At 41.7% G+C, this 20,412-nt stretch overlaps 1 protein-coding gene across 2 annotated transcripts; it reads right to left on the reverse strand.

Annotated features, from left to right (window-relative positions):
* Positions 1-1,392: 1,392 nt before the first annotated feature.
* LOC108440715 (major histocompatibility complex class I-related gene protein-like) lies at positions 1,393-19,778 on the reverse strand. 2 transcript variants are annotated; one of them, XM_017719742.2, is made up of 7 exons: positions 19,627-19,778; positions 14,149-14,403; positions 6,273-6,533; positions 2,541-2,825; positions 2,358-2,459; positions 1,679-1,710; positions 1,393-1,500 (listed from the first exon to the last, which is right to left on the reverse strand). In XM_017719742.2, exons 1-7 carry the CDS (start codon positions 19,673-19,675, stop codon positions 1,471-1,473), a joined length of 1,014 nt encoding a protein of 337 aa, XP_017575231.2. In that variant the 5' UTR covers positions 19,676-19,778; the 3' UTR covers positions 1,393-1,470. The 2 variants fall into 2 exon arrangements, with proteins under 2 accessions (XP_017575231.2, XP_037387248.1); XM_037531351.1 differs by having other exon boundaries at positions 1,425-1,500; positions 2,454-2,459; positions 19,627-19,777.
* Positions 19,779-20,412: the final 634 nt, after the last annotated feature.

The raw sequence follows: 20,412 nt of genomic DNA on the forward strand, positions 1-20,412 counted from the left end.
GCTTCAGTTCACATCAGTACATTGAGCAGATGAGTCAGAGAGTCAGAGAGAAGATCCTGATTCATTGCTGCTTCAGTACACATCAATACATTGAGCAGATGAGTCAGAGAGAAGATCCTGATTCACTGCTGCTTCAGTTCACATCAATACATTGAGCAGATGAGTCAGAGAGAAGATCCTGATTCACTACTGCTTCAGTTCACATCAGTACAATGAGCAGATGAGTCAGAGAGAAGATCCTGATTCACTGCTGCTTCAGTTCACATCAGTACAATGAGCAGATGAGTCAGAGAGAAGATCCTGATTCACTGCTGCTTCAGTTCACATCAATACATTGAGCAGATGAGTCAGAGAGAAGATCCTGATTCACTACTGCTTCAGTTCAGATTAATGGATCGGTGAAGAACGGCAGAGTGTGAGTAGGTGGGATTACATTCGGTTGCCTTAGGGTGCAGTAGAGAGGCAGTGAGCTTCCTGGGTTTTTCTGACAGGCAGATATATAGGCAGCCTAGGGTCCTAGTAGCACTAGCCAAGCTAGCCAGCGTGTGCAACAATAGATAGATAGATAGATAGATAGATAGATAGATAGATAGATAGACCGATTAATACAGACACACAGATAGATAGATAGATAGATAGATAGATAGATAGATAGATAGATAGATAGAAAAATAGACCGAAAATACAGACAGACACACAGATGGATATATAGATAGATAGATAGATAGATAGATAGATAGATAGATAGATAGATAGATAGATAGATAGATAGATACAGACAGACACTGAAATTGGTCAGAATATATGGACTGGTAGCAAACATAGAGGTTTTTCCTCTGTTTCACCTGTGTGCGTTTTTAAATGGGTTAAAATCACAGGTATACAATAGCCCAGGCCTGGAGAGAATATACCAAGTTTGAAGGTTTAAAATGACCAATAACTTGAGTCTTTTGCTCATTAGCCTGGCAGCATACACTGTGCTAAGGTCACACTAGACTAACGTCATATGGTAACAGGTTTTAGGACAGTATCAGTCAGTGAATTTTGTGCCACTCTAAATGGGCTGCACCCCCACATCTGCTGTGGTTCAGTTCAATGAAAGAACAGTGATGAGCAGATAATAGAAGCAAACCCAGAGGGTTTGAACTAAAGGAAGTCCAGTCTGAATATATTACAGTGTAGTGGTCAGTTTCAGAAGGGTTTTATAAGGCAAGTTTAGGAACAGACAAACAAATGTAATATATTTAATTTACAAATAAACAAATATCAAAATGTGATACAGTTTTGAGATCCTACAAAAATAAAAATAGCTTCTTCAATGACACTTTCCCAATATTCTTTGAAAGCTTTTTTACCTGGAAAATAAAACCAAAAAGAGAAATAGTTTCCAAATTAAAGGTAATTAATGAAGATGTTTGTGTAACGTAAGCTGTGTTTGACCGATCTTTTCACTCAGGAGTCGATTCAGAATCATTCACCATCTGCTTCTTCATCTCTGTCCTAGAAATACAAACACAGAATCCTCATTAGTGCACAAAATATTTATTATTATTATTATTATTAAATTCAGTTACTCATTATGTCAATTCTATGTGAAGTTGATGGACAATGATTTGATTAAACAGAACAACTAAATTAGTTTTTAATATGATGTAAAGATTCGTAAATGTTCACTCACACACTGGAGGTTTTCTGCTGGAGGCTGATAAGCTGATGAAGCAGGAGAATAAAATTACATCACAATTTAAAAGGGGGTCCAACCTTTTACTGTACCTAATAAAGTGGCTGGTGAGTATATATATATATATATATATATATATATATATGTATATGTATATATATATATATATAAATACTTTTCATTTATTTATTTGTGTGTTTGTTTGTGTTTTAAAGAGCATTATTTAATGTTCCAACCAAGCTGTACAGTCTGAGGCCCCCTAGTGGCTCAGGCCCCTGGATGCATGCCCTTAAAACCTACAGGATAATCCAGGCATGAAAAAGTTCTGTAAAAAGCAAAGGTGTAAAATTCAGGTCCATTAAATAAAAATCCTTCTCAGGATTTTGTTCCAACGCCCTAACTTCTCTAATTAGATCAAAGCACCAGCACAGCTGTCCAGGCCATTGGAAGAAAATCCTGGGAAGGATTGCTACTTTCTGGACCTAAATTTTACACCACTGGAAATTATAGAAGATCAGCTACAAAAGTGCTACAGAAGTACCTCTTAGCAGTCCCTCATTACACATTAGTATCTAGTCTACATTCACTGGACTGTGTTAACATCTGTAATCCACAGTTAATCCTCAGTTAGTAATAGTAGTCGGAGTGATGCGATGTGTTTATTTCCTTCTCTTACCAGACTGCTGCTTCTTCTTCTTCATCCACACAACAATTATGACAATAATGAGAACAGTCACTACTGCACCAATGATGACATCAATAAAACCTCCACCTGAAACTAAATTGATCAAAGATCATTATTATTATAATTGGTCTCATTAGTGACTTTAAAACTGAAAATATGTCTTATTTCTCTCACCTTTGCGTCCAGACACCTGCAGCACCATCTCCTTCTCCAGGCTGCTGTGCTGAATGATGCAGGTGTAGTTGTGTCTGTTCAGCTCCTCAGGTGAGACGGTCAGAACGCTCCTCTTCTGGAAGGTTCCATCCTGGTTGGGTAGCGTCTCTCTGAGCTCCACGTCCTCATGCAGATCCTCTCCATTCTTCTGCCAGGAGATCATCACTGCTTTGGGGAAGAAACCTGTAGCATGACACACCACTGGAGAAGAAGAGTCCTTCTGGAACAGAGACGCCTCAGGAGGAACTGGAGAGAGAGAGAGAGAGAGAGAGAGATACAGAGATACAGAGAGAGAGAGAGGGAAAGAGAGAGAGACACACACAGAAAGTCAGACAGACACAGAGAGAGATAGAGATAGATAGAGAGAGACAGACAGAGAGAGAGACAGACATACAGACAGAGAGTCAGTCAGAGATAGAGAGAGTTAGAGATAGAGAGACACAGAGAGACAGACACAGAGAGAGAGAGAGACAGACAGAGAGACAGACATACAGACAGAGAGTCAGTCAGAGAGAGAGAGAGAGAGTTAGAGATAGAGAGACACAGAGAGACAGACACAGAGAGAGAGAGAGAAACAGAGACAGAGAGTCAGATAGAAAGAGAGAGAGAGAGAGACAGAGAGACAGGGATATGAGGTAAATATTATTATTCAATTATGACAATATGACAAGTATTTATCAGTGTATCTTTCACTGGTGTTATTTAGGTTCCTTGCTGATGGAGACACATCTCATCTTGACTCATGACTGAACTACAGCAACTGTTTTAGAATATAAATTCTGATCAGCCCACTGAATCTATGGGTCATATTCTGAGCGTTAGGTACACACAGAGAGGAGACAGGACTGGAATTCCAAATTCGTAATAAAGTAATAAAGCTTCAGTGTAAACTCATCCGTTATAGTCAAATTTTACTGCTGCACCATAGAGAGAGTTCTGACTGGATGTATCATGGTGTGTCTTTGCAACTGGACCTTGGACACTTCCCACCCAGCACATGCCCTGTTCCTATATCTTCTCTCTGGTGAACTCTTCTGACTCCCTTTTATACTTGTGCTTTATATAAAGCATCTGGCACCTTTATTCACTGCTCTAATGTGCATCTTGTGTATATCGTGCCATATTCTGATGAACTGTCTATATTTCAGTTTTACACTGTATTATTCAGTAGTTTATTATATACCAACATATTACTCCAACTGTTTTGTTTGGTGCCACTTATTAATTGATTGTTCCTACCTCCCCTACTTCTCTGTATATATAATGTATTTGTAAGTCCTGAATCCAGGCCAAATTTCAAAGTATTTCCTTTTTTTATTGTCCAATCAAACCGGAATCAAAACTGCTCCTAATATTTAATGCTACTAAGCAATATTGTGCTGCTATAATCATAATAATAATAATAATAATAATAATAATAAATATTGCGCAGGATTGAATTTGCCCACTGTTACTGTCTTCCATCGTTATCTGCTTCGCTGCTGATGTACATCTGAAATGGCTGAAGGACATATTTGTGCTGAGATTAAGTATAAACAGATCCACTAGCATAAGAATGCAAAACGTCAAAGGAAAATAAGTGAAAAAAACTGGAGTTAAAAAAATATTAAACATACACAGAAAATGTGACTCCTAACAACCACCTGGAAGACCTGGTAGACACCAAAACCGCCTCCATCAGATAAACAGGCCTTAAAGCTTTCAGGAGAAAATCAAGCTGCTTCAGATCTGAAAACATCCACAGGTGTTTCTGTCCGTCCTTCCACTGTGAGAAGACCACTCAGCGCTGTGGGTCTGAAAGGACGTGCAGCTGATCAAGAAGAACCTCACTGAGAGGATAAGCACTACAACACTAAAACTGAACGTCTGAGATGTGAAGTGAGGTTTCATGACTGATGAATCTAAATTTGTAATTGGGATTATCTGGATACAGAAAGAAGCTAAAAATACAACCAACTCCTGAGACTGAACTTTGAAAGTGTGGAAAAACATCCTTATACATTTTGTTGAGAAACTAGATTAATTACATACATACATACACTAATATTGCCAAAAGTATTCGCTCGTCTGCCTTCACACGCATATGAATTTGAGCAACTACCCATTCTTAATCCATAGGGTTTAATATGATGTCGGCCCACCCTTTGCAGCTATAACAGCTTCAACTCTTCTTTGAAGGCTTTCTACAAGGGTTAAGAGGGTGTTTATGGGAATTTCTGACCGATCTTCCAGAGGTCAGACAACAATGTTGGACGAGAAGGCCTGGCTCACAGTCTCCACTCTAATTCATCCCAAAGGTGTTCTATGGGGTTGACGGATTCCAGACGGAGAAGTGTGATTGGAGAACACGTCTCCACTGCTCTAGAGTCCAGTGGCGGCGCTTTACACCACTGCATTCCACGCTTTGCATTGCGCTTGGTGATGTAAGGCTTGGATGCAGCTGCTCAGCCACAGAAACCCATTCCATGAAGCTCTCTACGCTGTTCTTGAGCTGATCTGAAGGCCACATGAAGTTTGGAGGTCTGTAGTGATTGACTCTGCAGAAAGTCGGTGACCTCTGCGCACTATGCCCCTCAGCATCCGCTGACCCCGCTCTGTCATTTTACGTGGCCGACCACTTCGTGGCTGAATTGCTGTCGTTCCCAATCGCTTCCACTTTGTTATAATCCCACTGACAGTTGACTGTGGAATATTTAGTAGTGAGGAAATTTCACGACTGGACTTGCTGCACAGGTGGCGTCCGATCACGGTACCACACTGGAATTCACTGAGCTCCTGAGAGCGACCCATTCTTTCACTAATGTCTGTAGAAGCAGTCTGCAGGCCTAGGGGCTCGGCTTTATACACCTGTGGCCATGGAAGTGACTGGAACACCTGAATTCAGTGATTTGGATGGGTGAGTGAAAACTTTTGGCAATATAGTGTATGTACATAAGGATACAACACCATCTCGCTCTCCACTATATGCAATTCCAGCTTATATCTGAGATACTGTATTTGAATATAACTATTGCATTTCACATTGAAATATTTCACTTAATATCATTTATAAACCTTACTACTTGTATTTTTTTGCCTAACAATATCAGCTGTTAAAATACTGTATCAACTGTATTTCATTGCTGCTGTTCTGGTTGCTACCTCAGTGACCGCTATGCTCATATATGCTGCACTATGTATTAATATGTCATGGTATGTTACATTCTGCTTTGTACAGTTCCACATACTCTCAGTACTGTATACTGCTTATGTTCTGTTTTTATTGTCTTTTGTGTTTATTTATCAGACTGTGTTGTCTGCACTATGTTTATTGTATTGTTTTGCACTGTGTTGGTCCTGAAGGAATGTTGTTTCGTTTCACTGTGTACTTGTATAAAACTGAAATGACAGTAAGGCCTCTTGAACTTGGAGTGTTTGATTGGATTAATCGTGAAATTAGCCGTAAACTTTCTTATGATGACATCATTTTCCTCAAAACAAATGTAATTAGTTCAGCAATTTTGTCAAGTAACTACACATAACAGAAGAACTGCTGAGTTAACGTTAAGATTAGCAGCTGATGAGTGTTATAAAGGGAATTAAGGGTGTGTTGGTGGAGGATGTAGCTGTGTGGTCGATTGGGTTGATTGGGTGAATGAAGGACCCCAGTAAAGCTAAGATCAGCACAGTAACAGTTCAGCTCACACACTTTACCTTTCCTCTCCAGAGTGGCTCTGCCATACTCCACATACTTCTCTAACCACTCGATACAGATGTTCTCCAGGAAGTACTTCTGGTCTGTGGCTTTAGGTGTACTCTCCCACTCCTGTTTTTTATCATTAGGTGCAGTCCAGGTGAGAGTGTTCAGATCCAGACTGAGGAAATCTTCTCCATCATAACCATATTTGCTGTGTCCTCTCTTAGTTCCATCTCCATTCTCTTCACAGCCAATCATCCACTGCCATGTGTGAATACCTGCAGAGACAGATGTGAGTAAATCACACTGTCGTCTTCCTCTGACTCTTCTTTTGGACATCAGTAGGACAAAAAGTGTATTTATTTGTTATTATAGTTTTGTGAATTTCTATTTATTAAGTGAAGATCATGCAATGTTAGTGATCATGTTGTTTTTTTTAAATAAATGTAATTTATTGCACCTCCATCTCTCCTGCAGCTGCATTTTGTAACACTGGGGAGCAATGAGGAAACGGATGCATATGCGGAGATAAGCAAGATTTATTAAGGGAAAATCCAGAGTCAAGGTCTAAACGATCCAGGGTCAGGGAGCCAAAACGGATGGAACAGACATGACTTAAATAAACACAGAATAAACAAACAATCCAAGACAAAGACCAAACACTACAAACAATACTAACACCTTTAACAAAGAGCAGCAAGGGTTAGGGATAACACAGGGCTCAAATACAACAGGGAACCCGCAAGTACAGCTTCTGTCAGTAGGACTGCAGCCACATTACACGCTGCTGGGATTTTCGCATACACATCTTTGGTTGTGAATGTCGCACCTTCTGTCAATGCTGCAGCCACGATGAAGCACATTCTGTACTTAGTAAACATGCAGCAGATCTGTGTTTCACCACCAGGAGGCAGCTGTCCCCAGATTGAGCTTGCTTTGTGAATCACATGAGGAGGACACTGGAGACACTTTTATATGACAGACTACAGTGTTGCCTCCTGATTTCTTCTATTTTTGCACATTTGTCACATTTAGATGGCCCAGTGTTAAGAAGCAAATACTCCCTAATTACTCAAACAATTAGCCAAATTTAGTTGATAATTGGGTTCAATTAAACTATATTCACCCAGGCTTGATTGCTGCCAGCCCAACTGTACTGAAATATCAACATTTTAGAACCTTTTCAGGAAAGGAGGCTAAAAGGAGATCTGTGTGTGTGTGTGTGTGTGTGTGTGTGTGTGTGTGTATAATCAGTAATCAGTTTGGAAAGTTATAGAGCCATTTCTCAGGCTTTGGGATTCCAGTGATCCACAGCGAGAGTCAGAGCCAGTAATGTTTGTTTATTGGGGATGAGAATGATGGCAAATGTTTTGAAGCATGTGGAAACATATCAGAGTTGAAGATATTGGTGAAACCTGGTGCTAGTTGGTCACTACAGTGTTTTCCATTAATGCTGATTGAAGCTCCACCCCCCCTTATTCTGCTGAGTGCCACTCTGTGTCATATTATTTGAGTGCTGGTCGCATGTTATTAATAACTGATCTGAGTCTGGAAAAGCTGTCCACCATTCCCACATCTTCTCCATCAGCGGTAAAGTTATCGCTTTTTCCTGTTGTCATAATTTTAGTCTATTTCAGATTCGGCTGAAGTCCCATCTTTTCACTTTGTTCCTTAACCTTTTTTACAAGGGTTTTAAGCTGTGTTGTAAGTTGTAACGCATACTGAAAGTTATTGATGTTTCTTCTGCTAATCCTGAATCTTTGATCACCTTCCTCCAGTCCTTCTTCTCTCATTATATGCTCTGCAGCCTTGTCTTGCTCTTTGGCCGATGTGGAACCAGCATATTTGACCATTTTCTGTTTGGAACTAAGAACTGATAGACATCAGGATATCATACAACTATTTTATGGGCAGTACGCTTTAATGTAAGGGATCACTTGAGCAGTATGTTCAAAAACTGTTACATGTGATTTCAGTCAAGTGACAATTGATTTATAATGCCTCTAATTCAATAAATTCACAGAACATACAGATTTAGAGTCCTTAGCTTTCTTGATTAGCAGAAATGTCTGATATTGACATTGGGGATGTGGAGGAAGAAAGTAAAAGAGTTAAGGAATATCAGGGTGATGTGCTCATACCAGTTGTAGCTATATAGTTGCATATATACAGTACTGTGCACAAGTACAGTATACTGCTGCTGTTGGAACAAAACCTCCTATGTCCATTTTTGTCATTTATCAGTTTTTGACATCATTTGAAAACACCCATTGTCCAATATGTTGTGTGTAAATTTAATGATGAATGGACCAAAAGAATTACACAATTTTAACTGAAAATGACACGGAGGCCTCAACAAATAAATGTAATAACATATCAGAGTTCACTGTGTAACTCTTTCCCTTTATTACACCTTCGACTTTTCAGGAGACAATCTTTCAGTTTCTCAAAGAATCTGCAGACACGCCTCCAAAGTTCAGTCTTAGAAGCTGGTTTTGCCTTTTCTGCTTCTCCTAATCCAGGCAATCCCAAACTAGCTGCCTTATGGTTCTAGATAAGGTTAGATGAATCTTTCATTGTCATACATATGACCAACTCTTACATCCAGATTTAGAATCATTCTTCTTGATCAGCTGCACATCCTTTCAGACCCACAGCGCTGAGTGGTCTTCTCACAGTGGAAGGATGGACAGAAACACCTGTGGATGTTCTCAGATCTGAAGCAGCTTGATTTTCTCCTGAAAGCTTTAAAGTCTGTTCATCTGATGGGGGCAGTGTTGGTGTCTACCAGGTCTTCCAGGTAGGTGTCTCTGTAGTGTTTAATCATATTTCCAGTTTTGGAAACTCCTGTTCACTACCTTACATTCTTTTGACTTCCTCTTCATGTCTAATCTCAGACTGTGACATCACTGCGAGCGACAGAGAGCACCACAGCTTAGAACTTCAGATTGAGCAGCGTTCAACTTTCACTTCAATAATTAACACTTTCAGACCGCTAACCCCTCACGCCTTTTCCCTCTTTTTGTTTTCTCCCTCTCTCTTTCTATTTCTTCTCTTACACAGGTTTCAACATGTCTTCCCAGGACCGAGCTCTCCAGGCCCTGAGCTCTGAGTTGGCCCGGTTGGACCGTCACATCACCGCCCTCCTGAAGAGGCAGGACGAGCTCCTTCAGCGGAAGTTGCAGCTCGAAGCCTCCCGGGAAGTTTCCCCCTCGGTGGTCGCGCCAGCCTTGTCTCTTCGTACACCGACGCCACGCCGGGAGACGCTCACGCCAGCCCCAGCCTCACCTGGTCCCTGGGAACGCCAGCGCCGCAGACGGCCTTCCAGACCTTCACCGCCACCCCAGCCGGTCTTCACCTCCTGCAACCGTTTTGCCGCCCTCAGCTCACCGCCTACGCCTTCACCTACGCCTCGGGCCCCGTCGCCCGCCCCAGCGCCTCGGCGCTCTGCACAGGACTCGGTTTATGTTATTGGTAGCTCTATTGTCCGCCATGTTAGAGTAAGAGGTGTAAACAGCCGCGCCACTGTCTCCTGTTTTCCAGGTGCACGGGTTTTAGACATCGCCAAGCGGCTCCCCTCAGCCCTCCGCAGACGCGACGCCTTCGGGACTGTGGTCATCCACGTCGGGACCAATGACATCTCCGACCGGTGCAGCGAGGTCCTGAAGGAGCACTACCAGACGCTACTGGACACCGGCAGGAAGAAGACGGACGCCAGGATTGTCATCTCCGGCACTCTTCCCACCTACCGGCGGGGATCCGAGCGGTTCAGCAGGCTCTTCGCGCTGCAGTCCTGGCTCCGCGGCTGGTGCGCCTGCAACGGTTTGGGCTACGTGGACAACTGGTCTTCGTTTTGGGAGCAGCCAGCGCTCTACCGGAGGGATGGGCTTCACCCTAGTCCTCTGGGGTCTGTCGTCCTCTCACGGAACATCGAGAGGGCCATCCGCTGACTTCAAAGCGGTCACGTAAGTAGCGGCAAAATAGAAATGTTACTGCTCACCATGCTAGTGTTACTGCTAGAAATAAGCCGATTGCTAGCACTTCTACAAATGCTTATTGTGTAAATACAATTGAGACTGTGTCTGTTCCCCGAATAAAACAACACATCAAAAAGCCTCGAAATGTTTGCCTTAGTAACCTCATTCATATCAGACCAGTTACACTGGTTTACAACGACCGCACCTTTGGTCTAAAACTAGGCCTGCTTAACATTAGATCCCTGGCATCTAAAGCCATTATTGTAAATGAAATCATTACAGATCATGGTTTTGATGCTCTGTGCCTCACAGAAACGTGGATTAGACCCGATGAGTACCTTAGTCTAAATGAAGCCACTCCCGCAGGCTACAGCTATGCACACAGCCCTCATTTAAGCGGTCGGGGTGGAGGTATAGCAACCATCCATGCTAAAGCTTTAGGAGTGAACCAGAAAGCAGGACCTACATTTTCTTCTTTTGAAGTTCTTGTACTTAATATACTTGAGCAAGGAACAAATAAACATTCATTTCTATTAATCACAATTTACAGGCCACCCGGTCCGTATTCTCAGTTCTTACAAGAATTCTCTGAGTTTCTATCAAGCCTAATAACGTTTTCAAATAAAATATTAATTGTCGGAGATTTTAATATCCACATCGACAACCCTCACGACACACTAAGTAAGGCATTCATATCTATCATAGACTCCATGGGATTCACCCAAATTATAAAAGGGCCCACACACCACCTCAACCACACTCTAGACTTAATACTGACCTTTGGTGTAGACATGGATAACTTAGCCATTCTCCCCCAGAGCCCAGCCGTCTCAGACCATGACTTAATCTCATACAAAATCCAGTTTAGTGGTAATGTGCGCTCATCACCATGTTATCAGGTTAGAGGACTATATTACCTCCACAGCTGGCAGCTTCATCAGAACCCTCCCGCAGTTATCAACTTCAGTCAGCTGTCCATCTAATCCTACTGAATTAGATACTATGACCAAATTCCTAGAGGATACTCTTCGATCTACGTTAGACAGTGTAGCTCCATTAAAAAGCAAAATAGTACGGCAGAAAAAACTCGTCCCGTGGTATAACGATCACACTCGAACTCTAAAACAGACAGCCAGGCAACTAGAGCGAAAATGGCGTCTGACTAAATTAGAAGTGTTCCAGTCGCCTGGAAGGAGAGCCTTATAGACTATAGAAGAGCTCTTACTGCAGCTCAGCCTGTCTCTCCTCTCTCATAGAAAACAATAAGAACAATCCCAGACTGCTATTTAGCACAATTTCTAAACTAACAGAGAACAAAAGAGTCACTGAACCCCAGATGCCATCAGCCTATAGCAGCAATGATTTTATGAATTTCTTTAGTGATAAAATTGAAAAAATTAGACAGACAATTCTGAACACACAGTTAAATTCCACAAACCTGGTGGCTTATAATTCCAGTCTAGACCCTGAGAATATTAGAGTCACTCCAGATAACCTGGAATCGTTTACATTACTCCAAGAAAATGAACTAATCAAAATAGTCTCTTCTGCAAAACCATCAACCTGTATTCTGGACCCGATCCCTACAGGTCTACTCAAGGAAATCTTACCAGAAATAACTAAGCCTATTCTGTCAATAATAAACTCCTCTCTTAGCCTCGGATATATCCCAAAAACTTTTAAACTTGCAGTAATTAGACCGCTGATTAAGAAAGCTAACCTCGATCCCTGTGAACTATCAAACTATAGACCCATCTCAAATCTCCCCTTCATATCTAAGATCCTGGAAAAAGTGGTAGCAAAACAATTAAGCCCTTATTTGCATAGGAACAATCTACACGAAAAATTTCAGTCTGGTTTTAGGCCACATCATAGTACAGAAACAGCATTAGTAAAAATTATAAATGATCTTCTATTATTCACGGACCAAGGAAATGTGTCGTTGTTAGTCCTCCTTGACCTTAGTGCAGCATTCGACACAATAGACCACGCTATCCTACTAGATAGACTAGAAAACCTTGTAGGGGTAACAGGAACAGCTCTTTCCTGGTTCAGGTCCTACCTCACCGATCGATATCAGTTTGTTAATGTAAAGGGTGAATCATCTGTTCGTGCAAAAGTAATTTATGGTGTTCCACAAGGCTCTGTTTTAGGACCTATATTATTTACAATATATATGCTACCACTAGACCTGTCCAGGGTGTATCCTGCCTTCCGCCCGAAGACTGCTGGGATAGGCTCCAGCATCCCCCCGCGACCCTGACGGAGAAGCGGCTTAGAAAATGGATGGATGGATGGATGGATGGATGCTACCACTAGGCACCATTATCAGTAAACACGGCATAAATTTCCACTGTTATGCAGATGACACCCAGTTATATATATCAAGTAAACCGGATGATAAAATTAAACTTGGCAAGATTGAGGACTGTATAAAAGACATAAAAGATTGGATGTCAAATAATTTTCTGTTACTTAACTCAGATAAAACAGAGGTCCTGCTTCTTGGTCCAAAATTAGCCAGACACAGACTGTCTAACTCAACACTAAAACTTAACAATCTCTCAGTTTCATCAAGCCTATCTGTTAAAAATCTTGGTGTCATGATAGACGCTGATCTCTCCTTTGACACACATATAACTAATATCACTAGAACAGCCTTCCTGCATCTCCGCAATATCGCTAAATTAAGAAATTCATTATCTCTACAGGACACAGAAAAGAGAGTTCACGCATTTATCACTTCAAGGCTAGATTATTGTAATGCCCTGCTGTCTGGATGTCCCAGCAAAAGCCTTAACAAGCTTCAGCTAGTCCAGAACGCTGCAGCCAGAGTCCTCACAAGAACTAGGAAGTTTGACCATATTAGTCCAGTTTTATCAGCCCTGCACTGGTTACCAGTTAAATTTCGCATTGATTATAAAATTCTATTACTGACTTATAAAGCTCTAAACGGGCTCGCCCCTCAGTACCTGAGTGACCTTCTCTCCTACTATGAACCATCACACCTACTTAGATCACAAGGTGCTGGCTTACTACTGGTACCTAGAATTAATAAAGCTACATCAGGGGGGAGAGCTTTCTCATACAAAGCCCCCCAGCTCTGGAATAATCTTCCTGCTAATGTTCGGGAATCAGACACAGCCCCAATCTTTAAGTCTAGGCTAAAAACTTATTTGTACAGTCAAGCATTTGGTGACTAGTCTTCCCTGTCAGGTCTAGACCTGCTGGAGTCTCCACTGCTCTGTTTTACTGTAATCTGTGGTCAGCCACTCTTTACAGAACTGACTCTGTTTTTTCTTCTCCTTTCTCTGCCGAGCTGATCAGCTGCCCATCCTGTGCGCCTGATGCTGTTGCCTCTACTGCCTTGACTGGTGCCGCTGCTCACCAGCCTTCTGGACCGGTTTGACCACCACTGAGCTTCTTGCTGTACAGCGCTGTGCAGTCCTCACCCTCAGATCTTTCTTTTCCCACTTTACTATAATACTTCTTACTAATAATGTTCGCTGTCCGGTGTCGACCAGAGGAGGATGGGTTCCCCTTCTGAGTCTTGGTTCCTCTCAAGGTTTCTTCCTCTTTTAGGGAGTTTTTCCTTGCCACCGTCGCCGCTGGCTTGCTCATGGGGGCTCGGACCCGGATTTTCTTTCTTCTATTCTCTTCTCTCTGTAATACTGATTGTTCTGTAAAGCTGCTTTGTGACAACACCTGTTGTAAAAAGCGCTATATAAATAAATTTTGCTTGCTTGCTTGATATACAGTATACATGCACATGACAAGGAACTGTGAGGCAGCTGAGATAAACAGCTTGTACTTCATGGGTGTTATGACTGGAAATTGAACAAAATATAAATGAAACGGTGTTTGACTGTTGCACAGTGCTGTGTGTACACGCACATGTATATACATATGCACATACCTTCAGTGTGATTGAAGAGGTGCATTGTTTTATTTATACTGACTTTGAAGACCTCCTGATAACGATATGACATTTCTGTTATTAATTTCCAGTGCTGTACATCTGTATTGTTCCTAAGCCACTCTCCCGTTAGGTTCCTGCTGTTACTGTCAAAATACCAGCCTTGAGATCCATCCACCTGAGCAACAGCAGTGAACTCTGGGAAGCTGGCTCCTGGTGTGATGCCAATGAAGAGGTAGTCCAGAGAGTGGTTGGCTGGGAAGATGAAGAAGAACATCACTTAAATAATTTCTCAGACAGCTACAAGAGGAAATCAAAAGTTGCTGCACTATAAAATAATAATCTGGTGTTTGAACTTTAAAACGTTAGTTCCCATGCTGCCTTAAAGTTTTCAGCCATTAAGGGTAGATTTATGGTTTCATTGCACAAATAATCATGGTGTAAACTGAACACACAAAGACTTTGCGATGGTTGTTGATTTTCGTGTTATTAGAACAAGAATTGATGACTCTCTTGATAAAAAGTTATTTCCTTTGCCATGGAGTGTTTATTTATCATGAAGCATGCTGTAAAATGTAAAGGATTCTGCTGACATAACCACTGTCATTAGAACTATAGAACATTAGAAGGTCTGTGTTTCATAATAATAATAACAATAATAATAATTACAGAATTTACAAACTCAGGACTGTCAGGACATTTCCCACATTGGAAGGCTTTTTTCCCCTGGAATCAGCCCCGTCACAGGAGCCCCACACTCCACCAGAGGCAGTGACAGGAGACTTCCGTTGTCTGAATGTAATATGTAATGTAATATTCATTTGGTTTCTGTACATTCTTATTCATATTCTGTATGAAAACAATACCTAGATTTACACTGTGTCATTCTCTTTATATTTCATCTTCACCTGCTGTCATGTCGGTTTTACATATGCTACTTCTGACTCCTTCATTTCAGTGGAACAGTGATTAAAGTAGATGATTTCTCCTGTTCTGTGAGATCTATGTTATAAATTCCCTTAAAGAGTTTTATACCAAAGTAAAAATGTATAAAAAAGTATTGTTTGTACTAAGTATTACTCACTTGCTTAAAACATGCTAAACATCTGTGAATGTTTTAAACAATATTCTTGCAGTTGGGGGTTAGGTGTCTTGCTCAAGGACACCTCAGTCACGGACTGTCAGCCCTGGGGATCGAACCAGCGACCTTCCGGTCACAGGGCCAGAACCCTAACCTCCAGCCCACGACTGCCCCCAAAGTGAGGCTAATTCAAATAAGCACAGCTTTTATAAACTCACTTTGTGAAAGCCCCCTGTTTCGTGACTGAGATGCTGTGGATACAAACTGCAAAAACCTTACAATCTACAGATCAAGTGTTATTCTTGGAACGTTCCTCTCATTTACACATCCTGCTCCTTTGTTCCAGCTGGATTCTTGGCTGGAAAGACCTTTCCTTGGAAATAGGAAAGTAACCAACAGTTTGTAAAATTATTAAACTGCTAATAAACATGTGCAGTAAGATTAAAGGGCACTGAATCAGAACTTAAAGGCACAGTGGAAGCAGTTCACAATATGTACCGTTCCCTCAAATCTGTCTTAATAAAAGTAGCTATAAATAATGGCTTCACATTTCAAATACCCCTGTGCAATTCTCTCAAATGTAAAGGGAGTATGAAGAACGCCCCTCACACAGGGGCTCCTAATCCCAGTCCAAGAGATCCCAGGCTCTGGACATTTCTCTACTGAGCTTATGGTCATTCCTGCCTTTTATTGGCATTTATTTATCTTATTATAAGATATACTTGTGGAACATGTAGTTGTGTGATGAGGACGTCACTAATTTCCATAACAACTGCAGTAAAGACGTTTTTATGTACAGGTGTTCAATTTGAATGAGCCATGTCTTCATTCTGCACCTGCAAGTGTATCTTCATGCTGAATAAGAATAATAAAGGCAGGAATGACCCCCAGGAAATGCCCATCCCTGGTGATAAAACTGCTCTGTTCTTAAAGTTGGCTACACTTTTTTTCCTTCTTTTCCCGCAGCTTGCTCTCAGCTCATGCTGATTTAACATGCTCTGTTCTGAGGAACTGTGCTACCTTGTAATGTCCTACTGTAGCACATATTTATAGGTAGCTCTGTACTTAAAACTGTAGACATTTTTATCATTTAAAATTGATCAAAATCACCACCAGCATTAAAACTACACAGCTACAGTAAGCTTCTTACTCGAATTTTCCCACTCCACCTTAAGTGCAGGACTTATTATTATAACATCTCTAGTGTCAAAATGTAACTGCACCATTTAAGGTGGAACAGGAGAAGCTGGCAAAAAAGCTAAGTATATTTTGAGAGCCTAAATCAGCGTATCTGCAGAATTCAGTCTGTAAGTTACTAAGCTACAGTACTGATATGTACATGCTCAGTAAGAGCACTCAATGGGTAGGATGAATTGTTTGAATGCTTGGGTGCCAATTCGGCCTCTTCTGGCTTCTCTGCACCTGGGGCTCGTGTATTGGCTTCTCAAGATAGAGTATTAGGTAAGCTAAAGCTTTGGAGTTTACCTTACCTTACACATGGTTCCGGCACACAGTGTGTAGCTACAGTGGTCACTTTGGGAACAACTAAATGGTGCTTTTTTGCTCTTTTGTTCTACAATCTGTCATGTAAATTGACCAAAACTCAAAGATCATGACTGCTACAACCAGCACCAATGTCTACCGTCGCCAGAGCCTGCTACAGCTGAGAAATCAGCCACAATCCCTGCTTCTAGACAGACTGTGGGAAGAGCTGCACGAGCTAGGCCTGAGAAGATCGGGGTCTCTCTCCCCTCCATCATGGACATTTTACACCACACGCTGCATCTGCAAAGCCACCAGCATTGGGGACGACCCCATCCATCCCTTTTTTCACTGCTCCTATCTGGCAGAGGGTACCGGAGCATCCGTGCCACCACTGCCAGACTCTGCAACAGCTTTGATCATCAAGCAATCAGATTTTTAAACTCACAAGGACTGATCTGAAAGCCCTCCCTCACACGCATACTTTACACACACACACACACTCCTCTTTTGATGCTCTACTTGCACTGAATCATTGCTGCTAACAGTGTTTAGACTGTGTGTGCTCACGTATGTTATCTGACTGCACGACTCACTCACAGCATGCTAAATACTCTTGACTTGACTTGCTGCCACTCCTGTCTACAGCTGCCCTGCTAACACTGCTGGCAAGTCTCTTTGTCTACTTGTTCACCGCTAAAGAAGTAGATGTTTGTTCATCGGAGCTAAAAACCATGTCCCTGCTCAGGAGCTGCATCCTTTGAAAACGCAGTCTACAAAGGCCTGTCCTTCAAAGTCTGCGTAGACCCATGAAGGCTGAACTGAAATGACACGGTCTGCTCTAAGGTGGACTCTCTGTTTGTGGAACACTCTTGTTCCCACTACTGCATCACGAAACACCTCTCCTATCAACTTATTTTAAAGTTCTTTAAGGATGGAGCCAGAAACTTTGATTTTAGTTTTTATTATATATTTTTTTTTTATTTAATAGAGCTGGAGACCTCCCCGCAGCCTGACATGGATTTTAAATAGGTTACGTTAAATAAATTGCTGTAAATTTTCATTGATCTTTGTGTTTTCTATCATCCACTGAGGACAGTGTACTATACAATGCTAAAAAGTGGCCATTGACCTAATCAGCATGTGAGGTGCCAATATTTCTTATAAGCCTTTCAAGATGCCACTTTTTGCATCAGCCTTCATGCAAATCAAAAGATGATCTATGTTAAATAACAATGTGAAATTATCACTGGTCTTTTAATCAGCCTTGGCGCTATCTGAAGTAAGCCATGATAAAGAATATACAGTACATTTTCACTGGCCTTCCAATCAGTCTGGAAAGTAATAGGTGTTTCCCATCAGCCTCTGAGGCTAGTGCACTTCAAATCACCCTGGAAGGCAAATACCTGTTTCTGCATTTGCAACACATGCAGTGTTGTGTTCTGTAAAGACCGTTCTGTGAGTTTATTTTATTAGTTCCACATTCAAGGTAAAAGGTTAAAAATTTGAACAATACGTCCTCACCATAAAAAGCTATTTCCAATCAATAGTAAGATTACTGCTAAACAATCTTCAAGCAGGAGGAATGTAGCCACTGTGACCTCTCCAGCAACAACAAAATCCTCTCAGTATGACCACGTCACCCCAACTTCACTCACAAAAATACATAGTATTTATAAGTCAAGACATCTGCAAAAACTCCTGAAAGTTTCAGAAAAATGAATTATACACACACAAAACAAAAAAAAGAAACCCCACATCAAAACTTAAAAAAAAAAAAAACTACTGAGGTGAATTTGAATTACACAGATATATCACACTAAGGCCACCCTCTCAGAGAAGAAGGGGGGAGCAACCTAACTAGTATTTAGCTTGGCTACTGGCGTTGATCTTTGGCCCCTCACCCCTTGACAGGTCTTTCCACTTGTAGTAGGAGGTAATACAGAAGGTCACACTGGGTTATATAATAATAAGGAACCAACTACAGCGTTAAGATCAGGTTGTACCACTATAGCAGTATAGAAGGCAATATAGCCGAGAGTACAGCTAAAAGATCAGGAATTAAGGGCCTAAAAAGAATTTAACGGACCCTATTAAACCAGTATATAACAGTGGCTATCACCACCAGCTCCGCCGCCCTGTACCACCGCAGTATTAGCCCCCCTTATTGCGTTCCACCAGCTCTTACACGCCCTCCGGACTCAATTCTACTGCCGGCACTCATCCCCGCTATACCACGGTCACAAAAGTCTATCTACCAAACACTCGCTTAAACTGCAAAGCAGGGCCATAATTCTCCAAATTAGCCCATTAGACGCGCTACTTGTTGCCGCCCGCGTCCAACCAAAACCCAACGAGACCAAACGATATTTTAGCGGAATATCGCGGGACTGAAATAGTCCGCCAAGATGGCCGCCCCCACAACCTAGCTTCAACATAAAAGTCCCCCCATACTCTACTGAACTCTATATACCAACCCACCTCAGCTATTGCTGCCTCCAGGAATGGCTTTCAAAATAAAAGTTCTACCCGTAGAACTTTTACAAATGGTTTCAGTACTGTGTAATAATAATTAAAAAAAAATCACTGACTCACAAACCCTGTTCTGACTCAAGCCTTTTTTATTGCTATTTTAAACTAGAGGTCTCGTTTGTTAGCTGGATGGCTTGTTGCCAACCATGCATAACATGGAGTCCTTTTTCCTGTGTTTTTCCACTTTGTAACGGATGTGGAAAATGCTTCAGTTCCCAGCTCCAACTTTGCCACTTTGCCATGTGTGTTAATATACTTCATTATTTGTCATATGTATAGAATACAATCCAGATTTTCTACTTATAATGACTAGTCTGTCTGCTGTTCAGTGTGATTTAGAAGCTGGGAAGCTGCTGGAGCTCAGCGTTAGCCTTTGGACTGACCTGCTGAGGCACGATGAAGAGTGAAGATGAGGAGCAGCAGGGACTTCATGATGTGTCCCGATTCTCACTGCAGACTGGAACCATAATAAGAGAATAAACTCCTCAATTCACACAAAATGACCAGTCCAGGTCTTCAACCTCATGGAGATCTTTCTGCTTTCTGCTCTGGAGAGGAGGAATGGTGGGTGGAGTTTACACACAGTAGGAATCTGAGATTTAGGAATTCTGGAGCTGTGACCAATAGGAACTAAGAAAAAATCATCAGCCTCTAAGCTGAGGGCCAAATAGGGCGTTGAAATCAAAGTTGAACCTGCAAGGATGGCTCTCATATTTCTCTGCCAGCTCCTGCAGCCTGGGTCTTATCACAGCTGACTGGATAACTGACCCATTCTGTCTCTAACTAGGCACATCCATGTGATCAGCTGAAGGCTGAACACTCATTTTGACACAGAATGTGTTAAAACAGGTAACACAAATAACAAATCACCTTTTCAAGTGAAACTGACCACAGAGAAGTTGTCTTATACAGTCAGATGTTACACTGTAATTCAGTTAAATACACCTGCAATCAGTGGTACATCGCTGTCCACACAGAAATCCTCCAATATTACACTGCAGGGATTTATTATTTAAATGAAAAAGCCCCCTACCTGGGGGAAGAAGCATAGCCGCCCCCCACCCCAACACACACACACACACACACCTGGATCCCCCAAACAAATGGGGAGGTCCTCAGTGTTTAAAACTAATACAGCAGTCTGAGTATCTGCAATAAATGATCCATTC

This window comes from Pygocentrus nattereri, chromosome 20 (genome assembly GCF_015220715.1).
Source record: "Pygocentrus nattereri isolate fPygNat1 chromosome 20, fPygNat1.pri, whole genome shotgun sequence".
Classification (NCBI taxonomy): domain Eukaryota; kingdom Metazoa; phylum Chordata; class Actinopteri; order Characiformes; family Serrasalmidae; genus Pygocentrus; species Pygocentrus nattereri.

What these genes read in the sequence shown, in the direction of transcription:
- LOC108440715 (XM_017719742.2), bottom strand. Translation starts at nt 19,675, where the DNA reads ATGAAGTCCCTGCTGCTCCTCATCTTCACTCTTCATCGTGCCTCAGCA. An exon ending in TCTTCATCGTGCCTCAGCAG is followed by an intron (nt 14,404 to 19,626) that starts GTCAGTCCAAAG and finishes TCATCTTCCCAG; the next exon opens with CCAACCACTCTCTGGACTAC. An exon ending in GCAGGTGTCTGGACGCAAAG is followed by an intron (nt 2,460 to 2,540) that starts GTGAGAGAAATA and finishes TGATCAATTTAG; the next exon opens with TTTCAGGTGGAGGTTTTATT.